Raw genomic sequence first — 20,893 nt, 5'->3', positions numbered from 1 at the left:
TTTAAATATATCCATTACAAACCCTTAATCATACATTTAAGTAAAAGTTTTAACAAATTGTGGTCAGGAAGCATTGTTAGATTACTTCAAATTTTCATAATAGTTAGAGTAGCATTACTGACAATATGAAAACAATATTTAAGCTGTATTTATGCACCGTGTTGTTAAATAAACATTCTCATCATTTAGAAGATACTACTGAATACTCAACTATGTTAAGAAATGATGTTGATTAATTTTGAAATAATTAAATACAGATCACTACTCAAGAAAAAAAGAAAAAATGTACTCAAACATGCCGAAACCAGGGACCTTTAGCTCTTCAGTCTAACGCTCTCCCAACTGAGCTATTTTGGCAAGGTCTGTGTGTGGCAAAACTCACTAAGACCTCAACTGAGCTATGTTTGCATGGTTACACAAGGTTTAGTATCAATTTTTTTCTGTCATTATGACTGCATGAAATGAAAAGAAAATATGTGTTTTATACTGTAAGTATATCCATTACAAACCCTTAATCATACATTTAAGTAAATGTTTTAACAAATTGTCATCAGGAAGCATTGTTAGATTACTTCAAATTTTCATAAAAGTTAGAGTAACATGATGGACAACATGAAAACAATATTTAAGCTGTATTTATGCACCATATTGTTAAATAAACATTCTCATCATTTAGAAGATACTACTGAATACTCAACTATGTTAAGAAATGATGTTGATTAAATTTTAAATAATTAAATACTGATCACTACTCAAGGGAAAAAAAATGTACTCAAACATGCCAAAACCCAGGATCGAACCAGTGACCTTTAGATCTTCAGTGTAACCCTGTCCCAACTGAGCTATTTCAGCAAGTTCTGTGAAAGGCAAAAGTCACTAAGACCTCAACTGAGCTATGTTTGCATGGCTACACAAGGTTAAGTATCAATATTTTTCTGTCATCTTGATTGCATGAAATGACAAGAAAATATGTCATAGAAATGTTTTCTACTGTAAATGTTTACTACAGAAAAACCCAAACCCTTAATCATACATTTAAGTAAAAGTGGTCACAAATTGTGGACAAGAAGCATTGTTAGATGACTTTATATTTTCATAATAGTTAGACTACAATGACTAACAACATGAAAACTATATTTAAGCTGTACTTATGCACAGTGTTGTTAAATAATATTTCTCATCATTTAGAAGTTACTACTGAATATTCAACTGTGTTAAGAAATTATGTTTAAATTTGAAATAATTAAAGAAACTCAAGGAAAAAAGAAAAAAAGTACTCAAACATGCCGAAACCCGGGTTCAAACCAAGGACCTTTTGATCTTCGGTCTAATGTTCTCCCAACTGAGCTATTTCAGCATGGTTTATGCAATGCAAAAGTTGCTAAGACCTCAACTGAGCTATGTTTGCATGGTTACACAAGGTTAAGTATCAATATTTTTCTGTCTTCATGATTGCATGAAATGAAAAGAAATATGAGTTTCATACTGTAAATATGTCCATTACAAGCCCTTAATCAAACATTTAAGTAAAAGTGGTCACAAATTGTGGACAAGAAGCATTGTTGGATGACTTTATAGTTTCATAATAGTTAGACTACGATGACTGATAACATGAAAACTATATTTAAGCTGTATTTATGCACCGTGTTGTTAAATAAACATTCTCATCATTTAGAAGTTACTACTGAATATTCAACTATGTTAAGAAATTATGATGTTTAAATTTGAAATAATTAAACACTGATCCCTACTGAAGGAAAAAAAGAAAAAACTGACTCAAACATACCAAAACCTGGGATAGAACCAGGGACCTTTAGTCTAACGCTCTCCCATCTGGGCTATTTTGGCAAGGTTTATGTATGGAAAAGGTCACTAAGAACTCAACTGAGCTATGTTTGCATGGTTACACAAGGCTAAGTAACAGTTGAATATTCAGTAGGAACTTCTAAATGATGAGAATGGTTTATTTAACAACTCGGTGCATAAATACAGCGTAAATTTAGTTTTTATGTTGTCAGTCATCCTAGTCTAACTATTATGATAATTTAAAGTCATCTAACAATGCTTCTTGTCCACAATTTGTGACCACTTTTACTTAAATGTATGATTAAGGGTTTGTATTTTTCTGTACAAAACATGTACAGTAGAAAACACTTCTATGACATATTTTCTTGTCATTTCATGGAATCATGATGACAGAAAAATATTGATACTAAACCTTGTGTCACCATGCAAACATAGGTCAGTTGAGGTCTTAGTGCCCTTTGCCATACATAGAGCTTGCCGAAAAATTTCAGTTGGACACGCATTAGACTGAAGATCTAAAGGTTCCTGCTTCAATCGCATGTTTGAGTCCACTTTTTGTTGGAGTAGGGATCAGTGTTTAGGTATTTAAAAGTTAAACAACATAATTTCTTAACATAGTTGAATGTTCTGTAGCAACTTCTAAATGATGAGAATGTTTTATTTAACATCACGGTGCATAAACACAGCTTAAATATAGTTTAAATATAGTTTTCATGTTGTCAGTCATCCTAGTCTAACTATTATGAAAATTTAAAGTCATCTAACAACGCTTCCTGACCACAATTTGTGACAACTTTTACTTAAATGTATGATTAAGGGTTTGTAAAAGGATCTTTCTTTTTATAGATAACATTATCTTACAGTTGTCTGACTGCTTCCTTTTCATAGCCTGTTGTATTCATAAGGATGATATTGCCCCCTTTTTCGGCAGGTTTAATAATCAGATCTTTGTTATCCTTAAGTTCCTTTAGATCGGCCCTTCCTTTAAAGCTGAGTTCGTATCTTATCTTCTTTTCCTTGATGTTTTTTATGTCCTCCAAGACTTGGGCTGAAAACATTTCTATGAAGCTTCCTTTAATGTGAGAGGGGAAGAAGGTAGATTTTGGTCTAAACATATACGTGAACCCATTCTCCGTTTGTTCCAAAGACTCTTCTCCATCTTTGCTCAAGAAGAATTTCTTTATTGTCAGTTTCCTGATGAACTTCTGAATGTTTATGAGAAGTTCAAATTCATTGACCTTTGTTCATGCTGCATACAGTATTTAAGGCCTTCACTCAATACTGAAATTTAGAGACTACCCAATAAATGTTATCTAAGATTAAAGATCTTTATTTTGTTTTTATGTTCAGTCTGTTTCTCAAGATCGTCCTGACCGGTAGATAATGTATCATACTACCTGGTTGTTGAAGTTTTACCTTTTTTAATTTTTTATACCTCTCTCTTTTTTTCTTTTTTATTCCTCCCCTTTTCCCCCTTTTTCTCTGTTTTATTACCTCTGAGGTTTCCACTTTTCCCCTTCCCTAACATTTTTTCCTCAGGGTGGACATGAGTAAGTCTAAAAAGGGTGTGAAAATTATAGTTCTTATTTTGTGGTGTACACATTAAGTGAGGGTCCACCTTATTTCTTAAGGGACTGTCCCACTTCTTAAGCTCTTAAACCACGATGTATGTTTCTGATCCCACATTTGCATAAGTAGGTCTATTATGATAACTTCTGAAGTTATTATTGTAGTTTTTTTTGTTCTGAAAAGGTTTTATTGTTATCATTAGGGGATATATAAACTTTTCTTTTATTTCTGTAATTTCTAAAATAAGGTGTCTCCTTGTGGTCCTCCATTTTATTCTCAAATGGTGTTCTCTTATTCCTATAATTCCTACAATAAGATGTCTCTATATGATCCTCCATTTCATTGTCATTTACTGTTAGGAGAGAAATAAAGTGTTCGTCCTGGCTATTATTGAAACATTCTTCTGAGTTTATCTGTATCGCCACATCATTTTTATCCCTATTAAATTTTTTTAATTTCCTTTGTTTGAGGCATTTTCTGTTTTCAAACTTTTTTCTCTATTAACTATTTTTTCTTTTAGAGTCCTATTCTTGGATATCTCAATAAACGGGGCTATTAAGGATTTGTTGATTTCTATGTCTTCTTCTAGAACCTTTAGATCTTTCCTCCTCTCTAATAGAATCAAATTAATAAGTGATAAAGATCAATTCCTAATGATTGTGTCCCATTCTACCCTAAAGGGTGGCCATCTCCCACCATATGCAGCTCTCCTTTAACAGATCTTTTTCAAGTTTAAAAGTAACATTGTCAAGATTTACATCAGTTAGTTCAGTGCTTTCTTTGACAGAATCAAATAGGGCAGAATCAAATAGGGCTTACATCCTACTCAATCTATTTTCTCTAAATGAGTAAACTGTTTTCAATGTGGAGAATCATGAGATGTTTATTTATTATTATATTGCCTGATAAAGGCTTATATACCTTATTTCTGTTCATCTTTAGTTTACCAATTTCCTTTTTGATAATGCAAGTATCAATTATACAAAAAAAATTATTAAGTAACTATGGAGATTGGGATTAATGTAAACTATGAATATGGCCACCGCTGGCACTACTGACAGCATCGTAGTGAGCCAGAACTTGGAGAGTGTGGGATACAGTACACACAAAGTTACTACCGCGTTCCCTTGGTAACTGTCTGCTTCTGGCCAGAAGTGCATGGCGTGAGGTGAACACCACACACACAAGTTGTTGCCATGTTCCCTTGACAACTGGATGCCGGGACATGTGTAGACTTTCTACATCCGTTCATTGGACCAGAAATACATAGCGTCATAGGAATCCACATAGAGGGAGGAACATGGATTAGGACCTGAGGGACTGATAAATTATTGAGGTATATTATTACTATACATAAGGAAGGGTTTTGTCTATAGAGGTAGAATCTCTAATTATCCATTAGACTAATTAGCCATATCAGGAGGGGTATAAAGGCCAATTCTGGATGTCTACACCCCATACCTTGATAAAAATTTGTGGCATCAAATTGAAATGCATTGGTAAGGTGGTGTCAGACTTGTATTTGTTTGTGAACCCGGTGTCTGAGAAAAGTCTGTGTGAGTATCTGGAGGTGTGTAGAGAAAGCTGGCAGGCCTGAGGAGACCTCTTGGCATGGATTAGAGGACTTCCCTGACCGGAAATCGAACCTTGGTCTTGGTGGAGAGATGCCGGATCGTACCCACTAGACCACCAGGGACTTTGGTGCTGGAGACAGGTTGTTATGTATTGTAGAAAAGAGTGTACCAGTGGATTGACCAGGCTGTAACCAAGTTGATACTGAAAATAATATAAAACCTTCTTCTTACTTGTCTTTGTAACAAGAACACTGGAGTGGTAGATCTGGGCAACTTATTGACCAGGCTCAAACTGGGTTGTCGCAGAGTCCAGGATCCAGGAGCACTCAGATGGTATGGGACCAGAAACAAAACAAACACCGGAATGGATAGTGGATAGTGATACCAGGAATGCAATTAATGGAGCAGGAACACACTATGCAGCGTGGATGGTAATACGATAACAAATCAGGAACCAGGTAAACAATGTAAAACAGGATTCTCAGGCTCTAGTGCAGTCATAGGCTAAACTGCAATATCAGGATGCGACATGAGCAAGGATAAACTTCATCCAGGAAGGACAGGGTTAAACAGTTTACTGGTGGCCAGTGGAGAGTCAGCAATGAAGCAACAATGAACAATGCTAAATCAGAGCTGGGTGCCAAGAGGTTAATAGCACTGCAGGGCTACAGGTTTACTTTAGCAGAGTGGAAATGCAGGAATCTTGCAAACTGACTGATAGCTGGCTTCTGGAGTCTGAGCAGACAGGTGGATGTTTTGCACAGGTGTGGTACTTGTTCAGATAACTGGAACAGGCTGAAATTACCTGTGCAGCCATTGGAATAGCTGACACAGGTGTAGAATACTTGCAGGAATCCGTGCAGCAGATAGGAACAAAACTGTACAAACCTAAATCCAGGAATGCAATAGGAGCACAGCATAGCTTACTCAGTAGGGACTGAGGTTAGACATTGTACTGGTGATTTGGTAGAGTCAGCAGCTGGGAGATATACCCCTGGGTTGCCCAGGATAGGCTGAGCAGAATCAGGTGGAGCTGGGAGGCTCAGGAAGTCACTTGGTTGTCTGCTACAATCAGGAATACTCTAAGGCAGGCTCTGATGTAGTTTGTGGCCTAGCAGGCCAGGAAATACTGAAGTCTGTGCATCTCACAGGGATGGTAGTCGGGCCCCATCAGAAATAATGGGGCCCAGTACCAATGAAAAAGGCAGGGCCCCCCACCACCTTGGTTCTTACACCCAGGCTTAGACTGGGGCCCCGGGGATTCGGGGATTTCCCCGGTGGGCCCTGGTGTTTAATAGCCACGCCCTCTTTTGCGAGTGGGCGTGGTCTAGACCAGGTCGCATGCAGGGTTTATTTTATAGCAGGCTGTTTAGGTTACTGACCCGGCTGCTGATAGCTGACCCCCCTTCCCTGCACTGGGCTGTCTCACATCACCTGCAGCGGCATTCCGCGCTGTTCACTACTTTGTTTATAGTCTTGCCTGCAGAGTTCCGTCTGGTGTAAGCTGCTGCTCCCTCCCCCAGGACCATCCACCAATGAGGTAGGTTTGTCTCTTCTAGACACGCCCGCCTCTCCTCTCTCTGCACGGACTCCTGTGGCTGTGGCTTCCTCCTCCCTGCACAGCACTCTGACATTACAGAGAGTGTGAGGCTGGCTGGAAGCTGCTTTATATAGTAGTGTGCAGCATGGATTGCTTCATGTCTCCTTGCACTTGCAGCAAATGTCTCTCTCCAGTCACCTGCCATGAGAATGGCTTCAGGTAACATAGGACAATAAAAAAATAAGTTAATAAGTGCAACACCCCAAACCCCCCCCCCCAATCCACTACACATGTCCATTTTCTCTGCATCCCAATCCTTGGAATCCTCCTCATCTCTGGAATGTAACAGGCCCTCTTGTCTTGTAACCCTCTCCCTGCCAGCCTCCTATTCCATGTACAGTATAGATTTTATTCCTGCTAAAAAATAGATTAAATATACTAGGTATGTATATAGAATATACACTATATATGTATGTATACTATGTATGTGTATACTATGTATATGTATGCATGTTTATGTGTATGTGTATACTAATTATATGTATGCATGTGTATACTATGTATGTATGTATATATGTATGTATATGTATGCTATGTGTATGTATATGCTATGTATAAGTACAGTATGTATGCATGTCTGTGTATACAATGTATATGTATGTATTATATATGTACAGTATGTGCATGCATGCATGTTTGTATGTTATGTATGTATGCATGTCTATGTATACAATGTATATGTATACTATATATGTATTCTATGTATAGTTAGTTGTGTATGCATGCTATGCATATATACATGTGTTCTATGTACATGATTGTTTATGTACAGAGGGTCTGATTCAGAGCCGGACGCTATTTGCGGACGGTCGTTCTGATAAAGGGGGTGGCTATTTAAATGAACCGTTCGCTCTTTGTGGTCTGTTGACGCCTCTATGTCTGAACGAGCGAACAAAACATGCGGTCGTTATTTGGAAAAATACGCCCCCTGGCCCATCCTACGTCATGTCCGCTATTTAATAGATTAATCGAGTACAACGAAAGGTGAATGAACTGCTCGCTATTCTTGTGGTTGGTTTTTCCTACCGCTATCTTACGAGCAGTTCTGACTATAAAATAACCAAGTGATGTGGTCAATGACGCTGCTGTATTAATTATGCACACCCTTAAAATGCCCGTTTTGACCTTTAAGCACGCCTGCGTTCTGATCTGCACTCCCCGTTTTCAAACACCTTCCCCTGTTACCACCCACATACGCCTCATTCTGTCACTCAGAATAGCAGGCATTCGCTATTTAGCGAACAAACGATTTTCGGCCGCACTGACTGGTTCGCGCATGCGTATTACAATCCGTACGCATGCGCAGTTGTGCAAACATCGCTCAGAATGAACGAGCGGCCGCTAACGAGCGGCTCTTAATGAAGCCCAGTATGTGTACACTATATATATATATATATATATACACACTCAGCATATGTGTGTGTGTGTTGTGTGTGTGTGTGTGTTAACTATGTATATTATATATAAGCAATAATTGGTGCCCCTTTTATTAGACTACTATAATAAAAGGGTCACCAATTATTTATACTTTTAGAAAGGGGGCACGGATTATTGCTCATTTCATAAAACAGAGCACAGAATACTATAATAAAAGTGGGCACGGATTATTGGTATCATATTAAAAGTGTAATAGATTATTGGTATTATTTAATGGGGATGATCATACCTACAAAAGGCTGGTCATGGTCATGCCCCTTCAGTGGGCCTCTGTCATTGCATTCCCCTGTGGGCCCTTTATGCCCCAGTCCGACACTGCTTACCACCCCAAAGGCCTGGTGGATGCAAAGGTGTGTAGTTGAGCACTGGGGGTGGGAAGGGGAGCGTGTGTGTGTATATACATATATATCTCAGTAGGTTTTAAAAAAAATTTGAATATTTACCTTTAAAGATTGAAAAGGAATAAAGGAATATTATTTCAAATGAGAAAAGCCTAAAGCCGGAAGTTCAGTTACTTTATGTTGTGTGGAATACAGCATGGACATGGCAAGGGGGCGGAGGCAAACTTGGGGAGAGGCACACCTTGGTAAAAAGGGACAGAGGTGCATATAGGGAGAGGCATACTTAGGTAAAGGATACAAAGACACAGATAGGAAGGGAGCAGAGTCAAAAATGTGAAGCGGGCAGAGCAAGAGATATGGAGAGGGAGCAAAGGCACAGGGAACGGGCACAGATATGGCACAGATATGGGGACACATATGGGGAGAGTACAGAAATAGAGATTTGGGGAAGGGGGGACAGAAGGAGAATTCAGGAATAGCACAGGGGACAGTGGGGCATATTGTATGGGAGGGGGCAGGGTGGCAGAGGCTGGAATCAAGCATAGTACAGGGGACAGCGTGGCAGATACTATAGGAGGGGGGAAGGTGGCAGAGGCAGGATTCAGGCATAGTACAGGGGACAGTAGGGTAGATAGTATAGGAGGGGGGAGAGGCAACTCTGTGTGTGCACCACAGTTATTCTCCCACATTTCTGTGGGTGGAGCAACTATGGAGGCAGAGGTGATTGGTGAAGTAACTTACTGTATTTGATGGGGTTCTGTCTGTGAGAGGGGGCCCACCCAGCCCAGTGTTCCTAACTTTAATACCTGCAGCTGCTCCTGATTCAGAAGCAGGACACTGGTGCCCGGTATGTGTGTGAAGATCATGCAGTGCTGCTTGGAGAGTTCATTAATGAATGAGTCATCACACACTGCTGAGCTGTGTGTGATGACTCATTCATAGAACTCTCCAGTCCAGCCAGCACTTAGCAGCCTCAGATGTCCTGTATGAGGGTGATACATTAGCAATTAATTCTGCCTGCCGGCAGCCAGGCCCCTCAGCTGTCCGGGCCCAGTACAGGAGTGCTGGGTGTCCCCCCCTGATGGTGGCCCTGATGGTAGTAAATGCATAACTGAGTTCAAGGAGCGAGCTGGCTGGCCACAGGAGTGGCAAGTGATCCAACGACAGAGGTAATAAGCCCGTGTTGTGACAGGGGGTGGACTACTGGATTTGTTACTGGACACTGTGGACTGCTTATTGGTTGGCTGCAGAGATCCAGACTCTGCAAACAATTTCTTCAGGTTTTACCCTTTTTTACCATCTATTTATCCACATATGACCATTAATTGAACCTGTGTAGTTGGTTTATTGTTTTCAGAAATAGTTGTTTTCTGATTTTTATATATGGTAATACATTTTCTTGATCAAAATGATCACTGTTCCTTTTTCATTGTAGCAAATAAACCGCAACTTTTGTGACAAGCCCCTGGCTGGAGTTCAGGAGAAGGAGGATATTAAGGATTATCTGTCCCATATCCCTCCCTAAAGATACCTTTGCCATGCATGTAATAAGACTTGCTGACTGCGAGTAGGGTACATCTGTGTTTTTATTTGGTTTCATTTTGGAAAAGGATAGAATGAAGATTGAAACAATTTAAAGATACCTTGATGTGCTTGACTATACCCACTGTGATTGTGAGTGGGGTATGCCTATTACACACCTATTAATGAATACTATTGTTATAATACACCTCTGAAATTCATTTTATCATCTAAACTTTTATGTAACCTGTGTTCTTGTTGTTCATTACTTTGTTTTGACATACCGTTGTCATGAGGGTCACATACAGTTATTGAGAACCAGAGGCAGACCAGAGCAACATGAGAATTTAAGTATTGACTATTTTAGTGTTTTATGTTTACATATTTCCTTATTAGTGCCATCTCACATACAGAACAATTTTTTTATCATGTTGCTCACAAGGAGCTCTTTGCATCTCTTAAGATCTGTGTCAGTTGAAAAGAAAGACACTATTACAACTTTAACCTAGGATCAAGTTTGATTGCTAAAATGTAGTTATCCGATTTCAAGATGTTGACAACTCTTTGGTCCTGGTGTAGCGAATAAAGAACTTGATCTACAAGTTCAACATACTTAGCTTAGGTTCATCTCCTCCTTCAGTTTTTCAAGCTGCTTTTCCATTAGTCTAATTAATAAAATCACCTGACTCAAGCTGGCATTGTCTGAACTCACTTCATAGGTTACTACTTCAAATGGTTTCAGCACCTTGGATAACATGGAAAGTATTCTCTTCTGTGCTGGTACATTTCCCCTCCTCTTCCTATATCATGGCTAGTTGTGTAGGTTTGTATGGCTTGTTGCTGTTCCTCCATCACTGAAGCATATAAAGGGTTTACATTTTTTAAATTTAAATTTTTCTGACTACAGACATGATCTCCTGCACACACATGTCGTTTTTAAAAAATTTTGTACCATCAATTTGATTGTGTGCGCAAAACATGGGACATGTTCATATTTAAACAGTTGTAATACTCTCACAATATTTGTTGCATTATCAGAAATAGATGCTGAGGAGAGTCCTAGCAAGGTAAGCCATTTTGCTGTGACAACCCTTAGCTTTTCTAACAGGATGACACACAGTATGCCTCTTAGTGAACATGGTGATACAGAGAGTAGTGTGCCTGTGAATGAGCTGGTGTTTTGTGTTATTTACTGCTGCTGCTCAAGGCGATATGCCCACACAGTGGGCTGTCACAGTCATGTAATCTTTAGTTTGACCACTACCACTTGTCCACAAATATCTGTGGTTTAGTGGATAGTGGGTACAATGGCATTTTGGAGGCCAACAATTCGTTTTTTTTCAATGTCCTGGTATAGACAAGGAATTGCTTTTCTGGTTAAATGGAACCAACAGGGCCGGATTAAGGCTTGTGGGGCCCCAGGGGAACTAAGTTGTGGGGGCCTTATCAATAAAACTTCTACGGTCTCACGAAGTGACTTCTATGTCCCTTACCTTATTTCTGGTCTCTCCACTGGCCTGCAAGGTCGCAGCATACTACATCATGTCTGCAACTTTGCTGGGAACTGACTGCCGGCAGCATAGCTGACATTATCTAGTACACTGCCAGGGGCAAACGCAGGATTTTGAGTGGGGCATTAGAGAGAGAGAGAGAAGGAGGGAGGGGGAGAGGGAGGCAGAGACAAGAGGCAGGATGCATCAAAGGTAGAAATGCGGTCAAACCCCAAAAAATGTGGGTTTGACCGCATTTCTCATATGCACCTATAAGCTTCTATCGGGAGAGTGCTGTGAGAGGGATCCAATTGGATTCTTCCCAACACCCCCTGCAGTGCATGTTTTCTTCTGTGTATGTGCAGAAGAATGCTGGAGGGACTTCTGGGTCATAGACCCAGAAGTCCCTCCAGCAGAAAGGGTCTCTCTCACCAAGAGAGCGGTCCTTTGCAGTGTTTGTCATGCATACCAGTGTAGCTAATGCCGTCATGCAAAAAGCGTCAGGTTGCTTTGCATGCCAAATGTGTTTCATCGTGCATCCCGCCCAAGGATGGGGGACAGAAAGAGAGAGGGGGGAGAAAGGGAGAGAGAGGAAGAGAGTGAGAAATAGAGAGGGAGGGGGACAGCAAAATAGAGGGAGAGAGAGAAAACAAGAGAGAGGTAAGGGAGAGGGAGAGAGGAAGGGACAGAGGGAGAGAGAGAAAAAAGGAGGGAGAGAGGGAGGAGAGAGAGAAAGGGAGATAGAGAGGTCATGAGGGAGAAAGGCAGAGAGCGAGGGAGGGAGAAATGATAGGAGGGAAGAGATAAAGGGAGAGAGACAGAGAGAGAGACAGAGAGAGAGAGGGAGGGACAGAAAGCACACAGACACACACACTAACCTGTTTTCGCAGACTTGCAGCAGCAGCATCAGGCAGGCTTCTGATGGGGGTGGGCAATTCACAACTTTAGGCTCTGTCCCCTACCCATACACCTGCGAATTGCGGCAGTATGTTAGCGAGGGGGTGGGGCTTCTATCATCAGCCACGGTCCATCTGTGACTGTGCTGTCGCTGATGTTGGGTTTTGGAGCCGGGCAGAGAGGGTAGTAAGTTTGCCACATGTGGGGGCCCCTAATGTGTGGGGGCCCCTGGAAGACCGCCCCATCTGCCCCCCCTATAATCCAGCCCTGGGAACCAAGACGGAATTTGGTAGAGGGGACACAGGACCACAATTAACTGTCTAAAACCAGATGCATTAATAGCAGATATTGGATGCAGATCTAAAACTAGCATAGACATCATTGCTTAAGTGATCTGCTGTGCAACTAGATGACAGCTGTCATTCTTGCTTCCTCTTGCAAAGGATTGTTTCACAGTCAATTTTCTCATTTGCACCAAGGGTTAAGGCTGCCCTTGTATTAGGGGCTCTGGACTGCATGGTGGGCAATTAAATTACAGCAGCGCACCAATAAAAGGTTAATGCCATTGAATGCTGCCTGTATATTAGGAGGAGCTCTGGGGGCTGTGTGCACCAGCAAAAAAAGAGAATACAATGCTGCCCTGTATATTAGGATAAGCAAAGGGGGCTGTGTGCACCAGTAAAAAAGGAATATAATGCTGCTCTGTATATTAGGATGAGCACTGGGGCCTGTGTGTGTAGACCAGTAAAAAAGTATATAATGCTTCCCTGTATATTAGAAGAAGCTCTGGGGGTTGTGTGCACCAGTAAAAAAATAATATAATGCTGCCCTGTATTTTAGGACGAGCTCTGGGGGCTGTGTGCACTAGTAAAAAAGGAATATAATGCTGCCCTGTATATTAGGACGAGCTCTGGGGGCTGTATGCCCCAGTAAAAAAAAGTATTTAATGCTGTCCTGTATATTAGAAGGAGCTCTGGGGGCTGTGTGCACCAGTAGAAAAGGAATACAATCCTGGCCTGTATATTAGGAGGAGGTCTGGGGACTATGTGATATAATGCTGTCTGCTCTGTATATTAGGAGGAGCTCTGGGGCTGTGTGTGTGTAGCAGTGAAGAATATAATGCTGCTTGTTGCCCTGTATGAAGGAGCTCTGGAATGTGTGCATGCACTGTGCTCTCCATAAGGCATCCACTGTGAAATGGTGCCTGAACCACCACGGGAGGGACTTGAATCCAAAACACGTGAGATCTGAAGCTGAGAAAATGACATTTTGCCTCATTTTGGAATCCGAACTGTAAGTTCAGGTGGGTTTGATTTCTAGGAAACCGAACCTGCTCATCTCTAGCCAAACCTGGGGTCAAACCAGGGACTTTTAGGTCTTCAGTCTAACTCTCTACCAAATAACCTAATCCAGCAGGCTCTATCGATGATAAAGGTCACATTTTGGGCTTCATATAAATAGATCTAAAGATAAATGAAATGTTCCAAAAGTTTGAATCATGAACACTTCAGTTTCTGCAGCTGTGTTGCTGCTCAGTGTTATTAAATTCATATTTCACTGTTCAGTAGGAGGATGGAGCTTATTATTCTTCATTCCTGAAACTCAGTAAGCTCAAATGTTTTTCTTTTTTTATTATTAAAAATACTTTCAGTTTGACAGTGTTGTTTAATTACTTTTGGCTACCTGGGGCCAATTATGGTTCTTTTATCTGACACAATTAAGTACATCATTATGCTGTTTATCATTACAAATACATCCAGGTTGACCAAGCACTCTTACTCATTTGTAAAACTAAGAGAATACCCATAAGTTATTAGACGTGTTTCCTAATTTGTGAAAGTAGATGTTTCTTTATTTTTGTCTTGAAACATTCTACTCATAGATTTTCATATTTAGAAATTTCTACAGAACATTAGGAGTTAAAAAGAAGTATAAAAGAAACATATGGAGTTAGAATTGGTTCCCCAAAGATCTGGAGATACTGTTTTTATCTCACACCCCAAGAAAATACTACAAGGTTATGTTTCTACTCTGTAAAATAGAAAGAAGTTAGATTGTAAGGTCAAATGGGAAGAGACTGGTGTGAACTACAAATATTCTCAGTTGTATTTTGGTGATGCTATACAAATAGACATTACTAATAAAGAATCTGAGTTTAAAACACAGACCTTCATTTTGTCAACATAGAGGGCCAAATGTAATAGGGTGAGAGTTTAGAAAATGTGAGCATTTAGCAGAAAACTCTCACACTTTTTAAACTCGGCCAATGCAATAGAGTCCGAGAACATGAAAACTCGCATATTTTTAGACTAAAAAACTCTCACGATTTAAACTCTCATTCAGATGTTTCCCATTTTGAAGATAAAACTCAACCAATGTGAGAGCTTACTGCTAAACTATCAAATTTTCTAAATTCTCACCGTTACATTTGGCCCAGAATGTTTTTTTTCCATTCATTTAATATGTTTAGTATTTCTGAATGCTAAATAAATTTTGTTCTGTCCACATTCTTTAAATATCTTAAATACATTTTCATTACAAATTTGACACAATTATCATACCTTATTAATATGTTTTTGACTGTGAAATGTTAGCTATTTATTGTTTTTCTTTGAAATGTACATTATCACACAACTCTTCACATCCCAATAATTCTACAATCTTTCTAATTCTATGAAGATTTAATTCATGTGTTTATAACTTTAATAATTTTTAAGATCAATATTGTCCTCTTCAATCTAATTCACAATTCTGAAAGTACACCCTAAGGAATACAAGGTACAGTATTATCTGGGTAAATGCAAACAGATATAGGATTTTAACCAATATTTAATGTTCAAGGTCCTCTCGGGCTATGGATCAGGAGTACTGGGAACAGAATGGCAAATAACAAAACACGTTAGTTGTTATACTACTATGTAATGACATTCCAGGATTCAGAAATTAAGCAATTAAAGTAATAGACAGAATACAGTCACCTTTGAGTCATTTTAAGATGCGTTTGACTAGGGCCTAAGCATTTTACTCATATACGTATTTATCTGGTGCTCAACTGAATGTCCCCAGTTTTAAAATGGTCTAGGTTAGAACAAACTTTAACCAATTAGAATGCTAACAGCAGAAGAGAACGTATTTTGAGATGAGTGTGCTGATCAGTGTGTAAGACTTTCTAATGATGTGTCTATGGGCCTGATTTAGAGATAGACGCAGTGCCGATAGTTATGCAGTTGAGTGAGGTTTTGCTAGTGTGCATGCACAAAAAGTCTCAAACACCCTCACTGCACATGGGCGAACCAATGTGTGTGATGCAGTTTCCAATTATGTACAGAATCGCTAGCACTTAAGAAGGGGTTTGCGATTTCTAGGCGTTTCAGGGTGGAGACCGGGAGGTATTCTAAAGTGATCATAAAATGGGGAATTTTCATGTAAGTCTGCAAACAGTGCAGCATTCCCAGTTTCAAATTTAATGCTTTAGAAGCCATGTTTAGTTGGATTAGAGGAGAGTAGCTAGAGCAGACTCTAAGCTACTGCAAATGTTGATGGTGTAACTGATGTTGGTGTGTTTACAATCTCCATCACAAATGCACAGACCATGCAGCCATTAATATTAATTCAAGTGTACCAAGTTCCTACCCTTCAAGGTTTCCATTAGTATTATAACACCCAAGGTGGAATTGCTATTTGTAAAGTATTATCTCAGGACAATGTTTTTTTTATTTTTTTATTTCTCATCTTCTTCCTCTTCCTCCTTATCTTCCTGTTGTAATTCATCCTTAAGTTGGTCGCGCGCAAATTCTTCAAACACCATATCGTCATCCTGCTCGCTGTGTGACAAAGGAAATGAGGAAAGAGGTTTATGTTAACAACAGCTTTATGAACAATTTATTTCTCTACACATTTTAGTGCACATTTCATAATAAGGCACAATAGCTTTGTGATAAATGTAATGAACTTCACTAAATAATCATGTCCTCTGTAACATGGACTTTCCAAATCTTCCACATTCAACAGAGTGTTTTCTTATTTCTTTATTTAGTGTAAAAGTTAATATAATATTATCATATTATATAATATAGAAGTTATTCAGGCAAAAGAAAAATTAAACATGTGCCTCCTCCACCCTGTTTACTTAGCAGATGATACCGGAGGTACAGTAGAAACAATGGCAACAGTGATCAAGGCTAAAGTCATGCAATAATAATGTCACTGTCAATTCTATGTTAGTGTAACTTGAGTCCCATCATAAACTCTTTGGCAGACAAGTGCAATTGTAGATGCACTTCGCCCATTCTAAAGAAAAAATTAATATACAAACAATGCCAAAGTCCAATGTTCACTCATTCTCATGATTAATGTAAACTACGCATGTGGCTAAAGGTGTCACAATTCATCAAGAATTCATTTTTTTTCCCAGATACAAGACTGCACTCCCACATTCTCCTCCACTCCTCTATCCAACACCAGTTATTTCTCTTCTGTTTTTTAGGAAAAGGTTTTCACACTACTTTCTTCCTCTTCCCTACAACCTAACCAGATGAACTCATTCACCCAAACTTCCATGTTCCCTCCCCCATTGCTTGACTACAAAACAATCACCCCTTTACTCTTGACCTCACTACAGGCACATTCCTGTTTTACAAACATTTGCTAATTGATCTACAAGAGCCAATGTTTAACTGTGAATTTCAAACAAATTACTCTCCAATTTCTCTCCTCCGTATTGCTTTAAAACCACTTAAGATGCTTTTCTACAACTACCTAACCCTCTGTTTACTCGCTTCTCAAACCTCTTTAAATCAGGCTTCTTCCATCCACACTTCACCAAGGTAACCAATAATCTGCCCACAGCAAGTCAAAGGGTCACTTTTCTCTACTCATCTTCCATAGCCATTCTGCTACTTGCCATTTGGCTGGTCACCCTCTTCTCTTGAGCACCGTTCATTCCTTTGGCCTTTGTGGCACTGTGGGCTCCTGGTTCATCTCTGAACCTTCCCCCTTTCTCTAAGTTTGGCACCCACTCCTTCACTTCCTTTACCTGTTAGGTTTCGTCAATGGTCTGTTCTTGGCCCTCTGCTTTTTCTCTTTATAACTTTTCTTTTAATGAACTAATATGCTTTTTATGCCTCCACTGCCATCTCTATATAAGTGACACCCAAATTTATCTCTCCTCCATTGACCTCTTTTAATCTCTTTTATCCAGTGTGTTGAATTCCTATCTGCCAACTCCACATGGATATCCCAGCATTTCATAAAGCCCTATATATCCAAACTAAGACCATTATTTACTCTCCTACCAGTGTCCCTACCTCCCTCTAGTCTCTCTAATGACAATATCAAGCTCTCCTTAGTCTTCCATGCCTACTGTCTTGGTGTCTATTTTATTTTATCTTACTGCATTTATGAATTGTGACTCCAAATTCATCATTTATTTAATTACCTGTAAGTGCAGCTTGTATTATGTGGGCCATACAACATGGTATCTATGCATTCGATTTATGGAACACCGGAGCAATTCTACTAGTCGGAGCACTCTACATAGTGTTCCACAACATTTCAATGACAGACATAAGAGTGATCCCACTGGTTTGTCTATAACTGGCCTTGAATTGTTCCACCAACATCAAGAGGAGATAATATACTCAATAAACTATGTTGCAGAGAGGTATATTGGATGCTCCTATTTAACTCTCTGCATCCTGATAGCTTAAACGAGTCGATAGAACTCAACTCAGTTATTCAATAAAACTGTATTTTTTTGTTTATTTCCTGTCATTATTTTTATTTATCCTCTTAAATTGGTAATTATGTTATATTCTGCTAGGTTCACACTAATACTACTTACATCTATTTATGTGAATTGATATATTATATATGTATTCTTTTGTTCATATGGTATGGGTTGATCCAATCATGTGGTTTGATTTATAACTGTTAACCAATGGAGTTAGTTCTTATTGAAATAGACCGAGCCATAGTGACGTGATGCAGTTTGGTCATATGGCCGGTAGGAACCTTTAGACGATAGATTGGTCACGTGGCCGGGAAGCAAAACAATGAATCGGAGGTTACTGAGCCAGACCCGGGTTGATTGGACAGTCCCGGACCACTTGACCATTGCAGATCACGTGACCGGGCTACCAAGTACTGGGATCTCCCATATCTATGTATTTGTAAGGTACTGTGAAATATTATCACATTATTTGTGTATATACTGTATATATATATATATATATATATACATATATATATAGATACATATATATATATATATATATATATATATGGTATATGTTGGTTTCAAGTAAGATTGCCAAATAATAATATATAATACATTTTGATGAATGGTTTATTTGTTTTAGCACTAAGACACACAGCTGCCAGACATTTTTTAATTAGCACACAGGGTATATTAAGGCCTATTTGACCATGAGTAGCTCACCCCATATAGACATGGAGGATCAACTTGAAAAAGGTCACAGGGGTGCTCCATATAATGGTGAATTCCTCCAGCACGTGCAGACCTGGACACGCCGGGACTAGTGGCCTTAGCGGTGAGCACATTGGAATACCTGCCAGTCAGATAGAGCAGCCGACGTGCGGAGAGATGTCCCATGTTTACAATTGAGTGGAGGCACTAAAGATCAGTGAGTGCCGCATAGATGAATACACCGGGGGCCAGCAGAGGTCTCATACACGGGCACACTGACCACACAAACAAGCTTATAAAGAAGGACAAACCGCAGCTGGAGCTGTTTCTGCATGCTAACTACTGGTGAGCTGTTGTTAAACAAGGATGCTAAAATTTACAGAGGCTTTATACAGAACTTGTGCTCCCAGCACCTAAGAATCGGGTCCTATTTTAATACACTATACTGGAGATAATTACTACCAATGACTAATTGCCTCAAGCCACAAAATGATTTAAAATAAGACTATTGCTTTTATTGATGTGAAATTACACTAACTGGCATAGAAGATCAGGATTTGTGCATTTAGTATTACATCTAAGCCACTTTGCTTAATAAAGGAGTTTTTTTTTTTCTTAATGTTGCAATTTTTTATGCTATATTTATATACTACTGTGTCGATGTAACTTAATGTTGATACTTTTTTATACAAGTTGGTATTTACTTGGTTTATGAGATATGCATTACTGAATAAATACTTTTTATGAATTATACAAACACACCAGCGCAGAATTGTATTTATATGTTCTAGTGATTTTATGAGGTGGGCAATTACCTCTTAAATATTTTGCAGCAGGTGTGGTGGTGTTTTAGCTTAGGTGTGGAATGAGCGCTGAGAATATACATTAGATGGAGGAGAGAGTCTGAAGAAGCTGGACGCAATTTATCCAGAAAAACGAGTTAAACGGTTCCCACCTATGATCTATGCTGCATGAACTTTGGATGTGACTCCTGCTTAATACGGACACTGGACTTACGTGCTGTTTGGACAATACTATTTCCATGGGACTTACTATACAGCTAGAAGTGGATCGCCTATTCAGCCCTTCCATCTCTGGTTTCCGCGCTAACAGGACTGTTTCAAAACATTATTCCACTTGGTAAATATTCGCTGTGCATGAACTTCAAAAGACTTTTGTGAAAGCAAGTCCTTACAGTGTCTAATTACATTTTCAGGAGTCCTCCTAGCAGCTGACAAGTGTTAAGATTGGATTATATATTGAGATCTTTTATGCTACTTTAGTATTAATATTATTTCTTTATTGTAATAAATGTGATATATGTGATTTATACACATCCGTTTCTCAGCTAATAATTTTTAATTAGAATTTACTTTTCATGCTATAAGCGCTGGTGTTTAGAATCAAGGAGAAAGTCCTAATTTGAACATTGGTTTATACAGGAGTCAAGTTGCTAATCTTTGATTTCATCAATTTACTGTGGCTTTTTATGACAGTGTATTATTATTATTATTATTATTATTATTATTATTATTCTTATTTATGAATTTTATTCAAATATTAAATGTGTAATACTTTTCTGCTCAAGCATCCATCGTTTTAAATTATATATAGTAGAGCTGGTTCTCTTTATTATCCGTGGTTTAATTTTGACCACACCATGAGCTTTACTTCAGATACAGGGGGAGATGTATCAAGCCTTGGAGAGAGATAAAATGGAGAGAGATAAAGTACCAACCAATCAGCTCCTGTCTTTTTTCAAACATAGCCTTTAACATGGCAGTTAGAAGATGATTGATAAATCTCCCCCATGGTTCTGAATGTCCCTTTATCACAAACATAAAATGTACTGCTACACAGTATTTCCTTGCTACACATTATTCCATCATTACCCTATGCAGTTTATATCAGTAGAACAGCCTCACATTAATTGTGGCAGTGCCTTCAGAGTTGGCACAGATTGATTAAACCATGTACCCAGAAATTAGCATAGTACCCAGGGGCGTCGGAAATGGGGGGGCAAGGGGGCGGCTCACCCCTCCCAAACATTTGAGAGGCACCAAAAAAATTTACTGGTTGGGCGCCCAAAGAGAGAAAACTTCCTTGCTGGGAAGTAGCACTGGCAGGCGGCAACACACTAAATAGTGGGATGGGCAGATAGGCAGAAGAGGGGGTGGACCAGATGAAGTACCCTACACTTCACCTAGTACTGGCCATGCAGCCTATTGCCT

General features: G+C 39.2%; 1 protein-coding gene across 1 annotated transcript in view; it reads right to left on the bottom strand.

Annotated features, from left to right (window-relative positions):
- Positions 1-14,897: 14,897 nt before the first annotated feature.
- SAG (S-antigen visual arrestin) overlaps positions 14,898-20,893 on the bottom strand; it is a 44,801-nt gene continuing 38,805 nt past the window's right edge. Inside the window, exon 16 of the mRNA XM_088458201.1 lies at positions 14,898-16,059. Within this exon, the coding sequence (XP_088314327.1) occupies positions 15,957-16,059 (103 nt within the window). The 3' untranslated portion in view covers positions 14,898-15,956. The remainder of the gene's footprint in view (positions 16,060-20,893) is intronic.

Source organism: Taudactylus pleione, unplaced genomic scaffold, assembly GCF_031769625.1.
Source record: "Taudactylus pleione unplaced genomic scaffold, aTauple2 ptg000815l, whole genome shotgun sequence".
Classification (NCBI taxonomy): Eukaryota; Metazoa; Chordata; class Amphibia; order Anura; family Myobatrachidae; genus Taudactylus; species Taudactylus pleione.
Note: the sequence above shows the minus strand (reverse complement) of the source record. Positions and strands in the feature narration are given on the sequence as shown.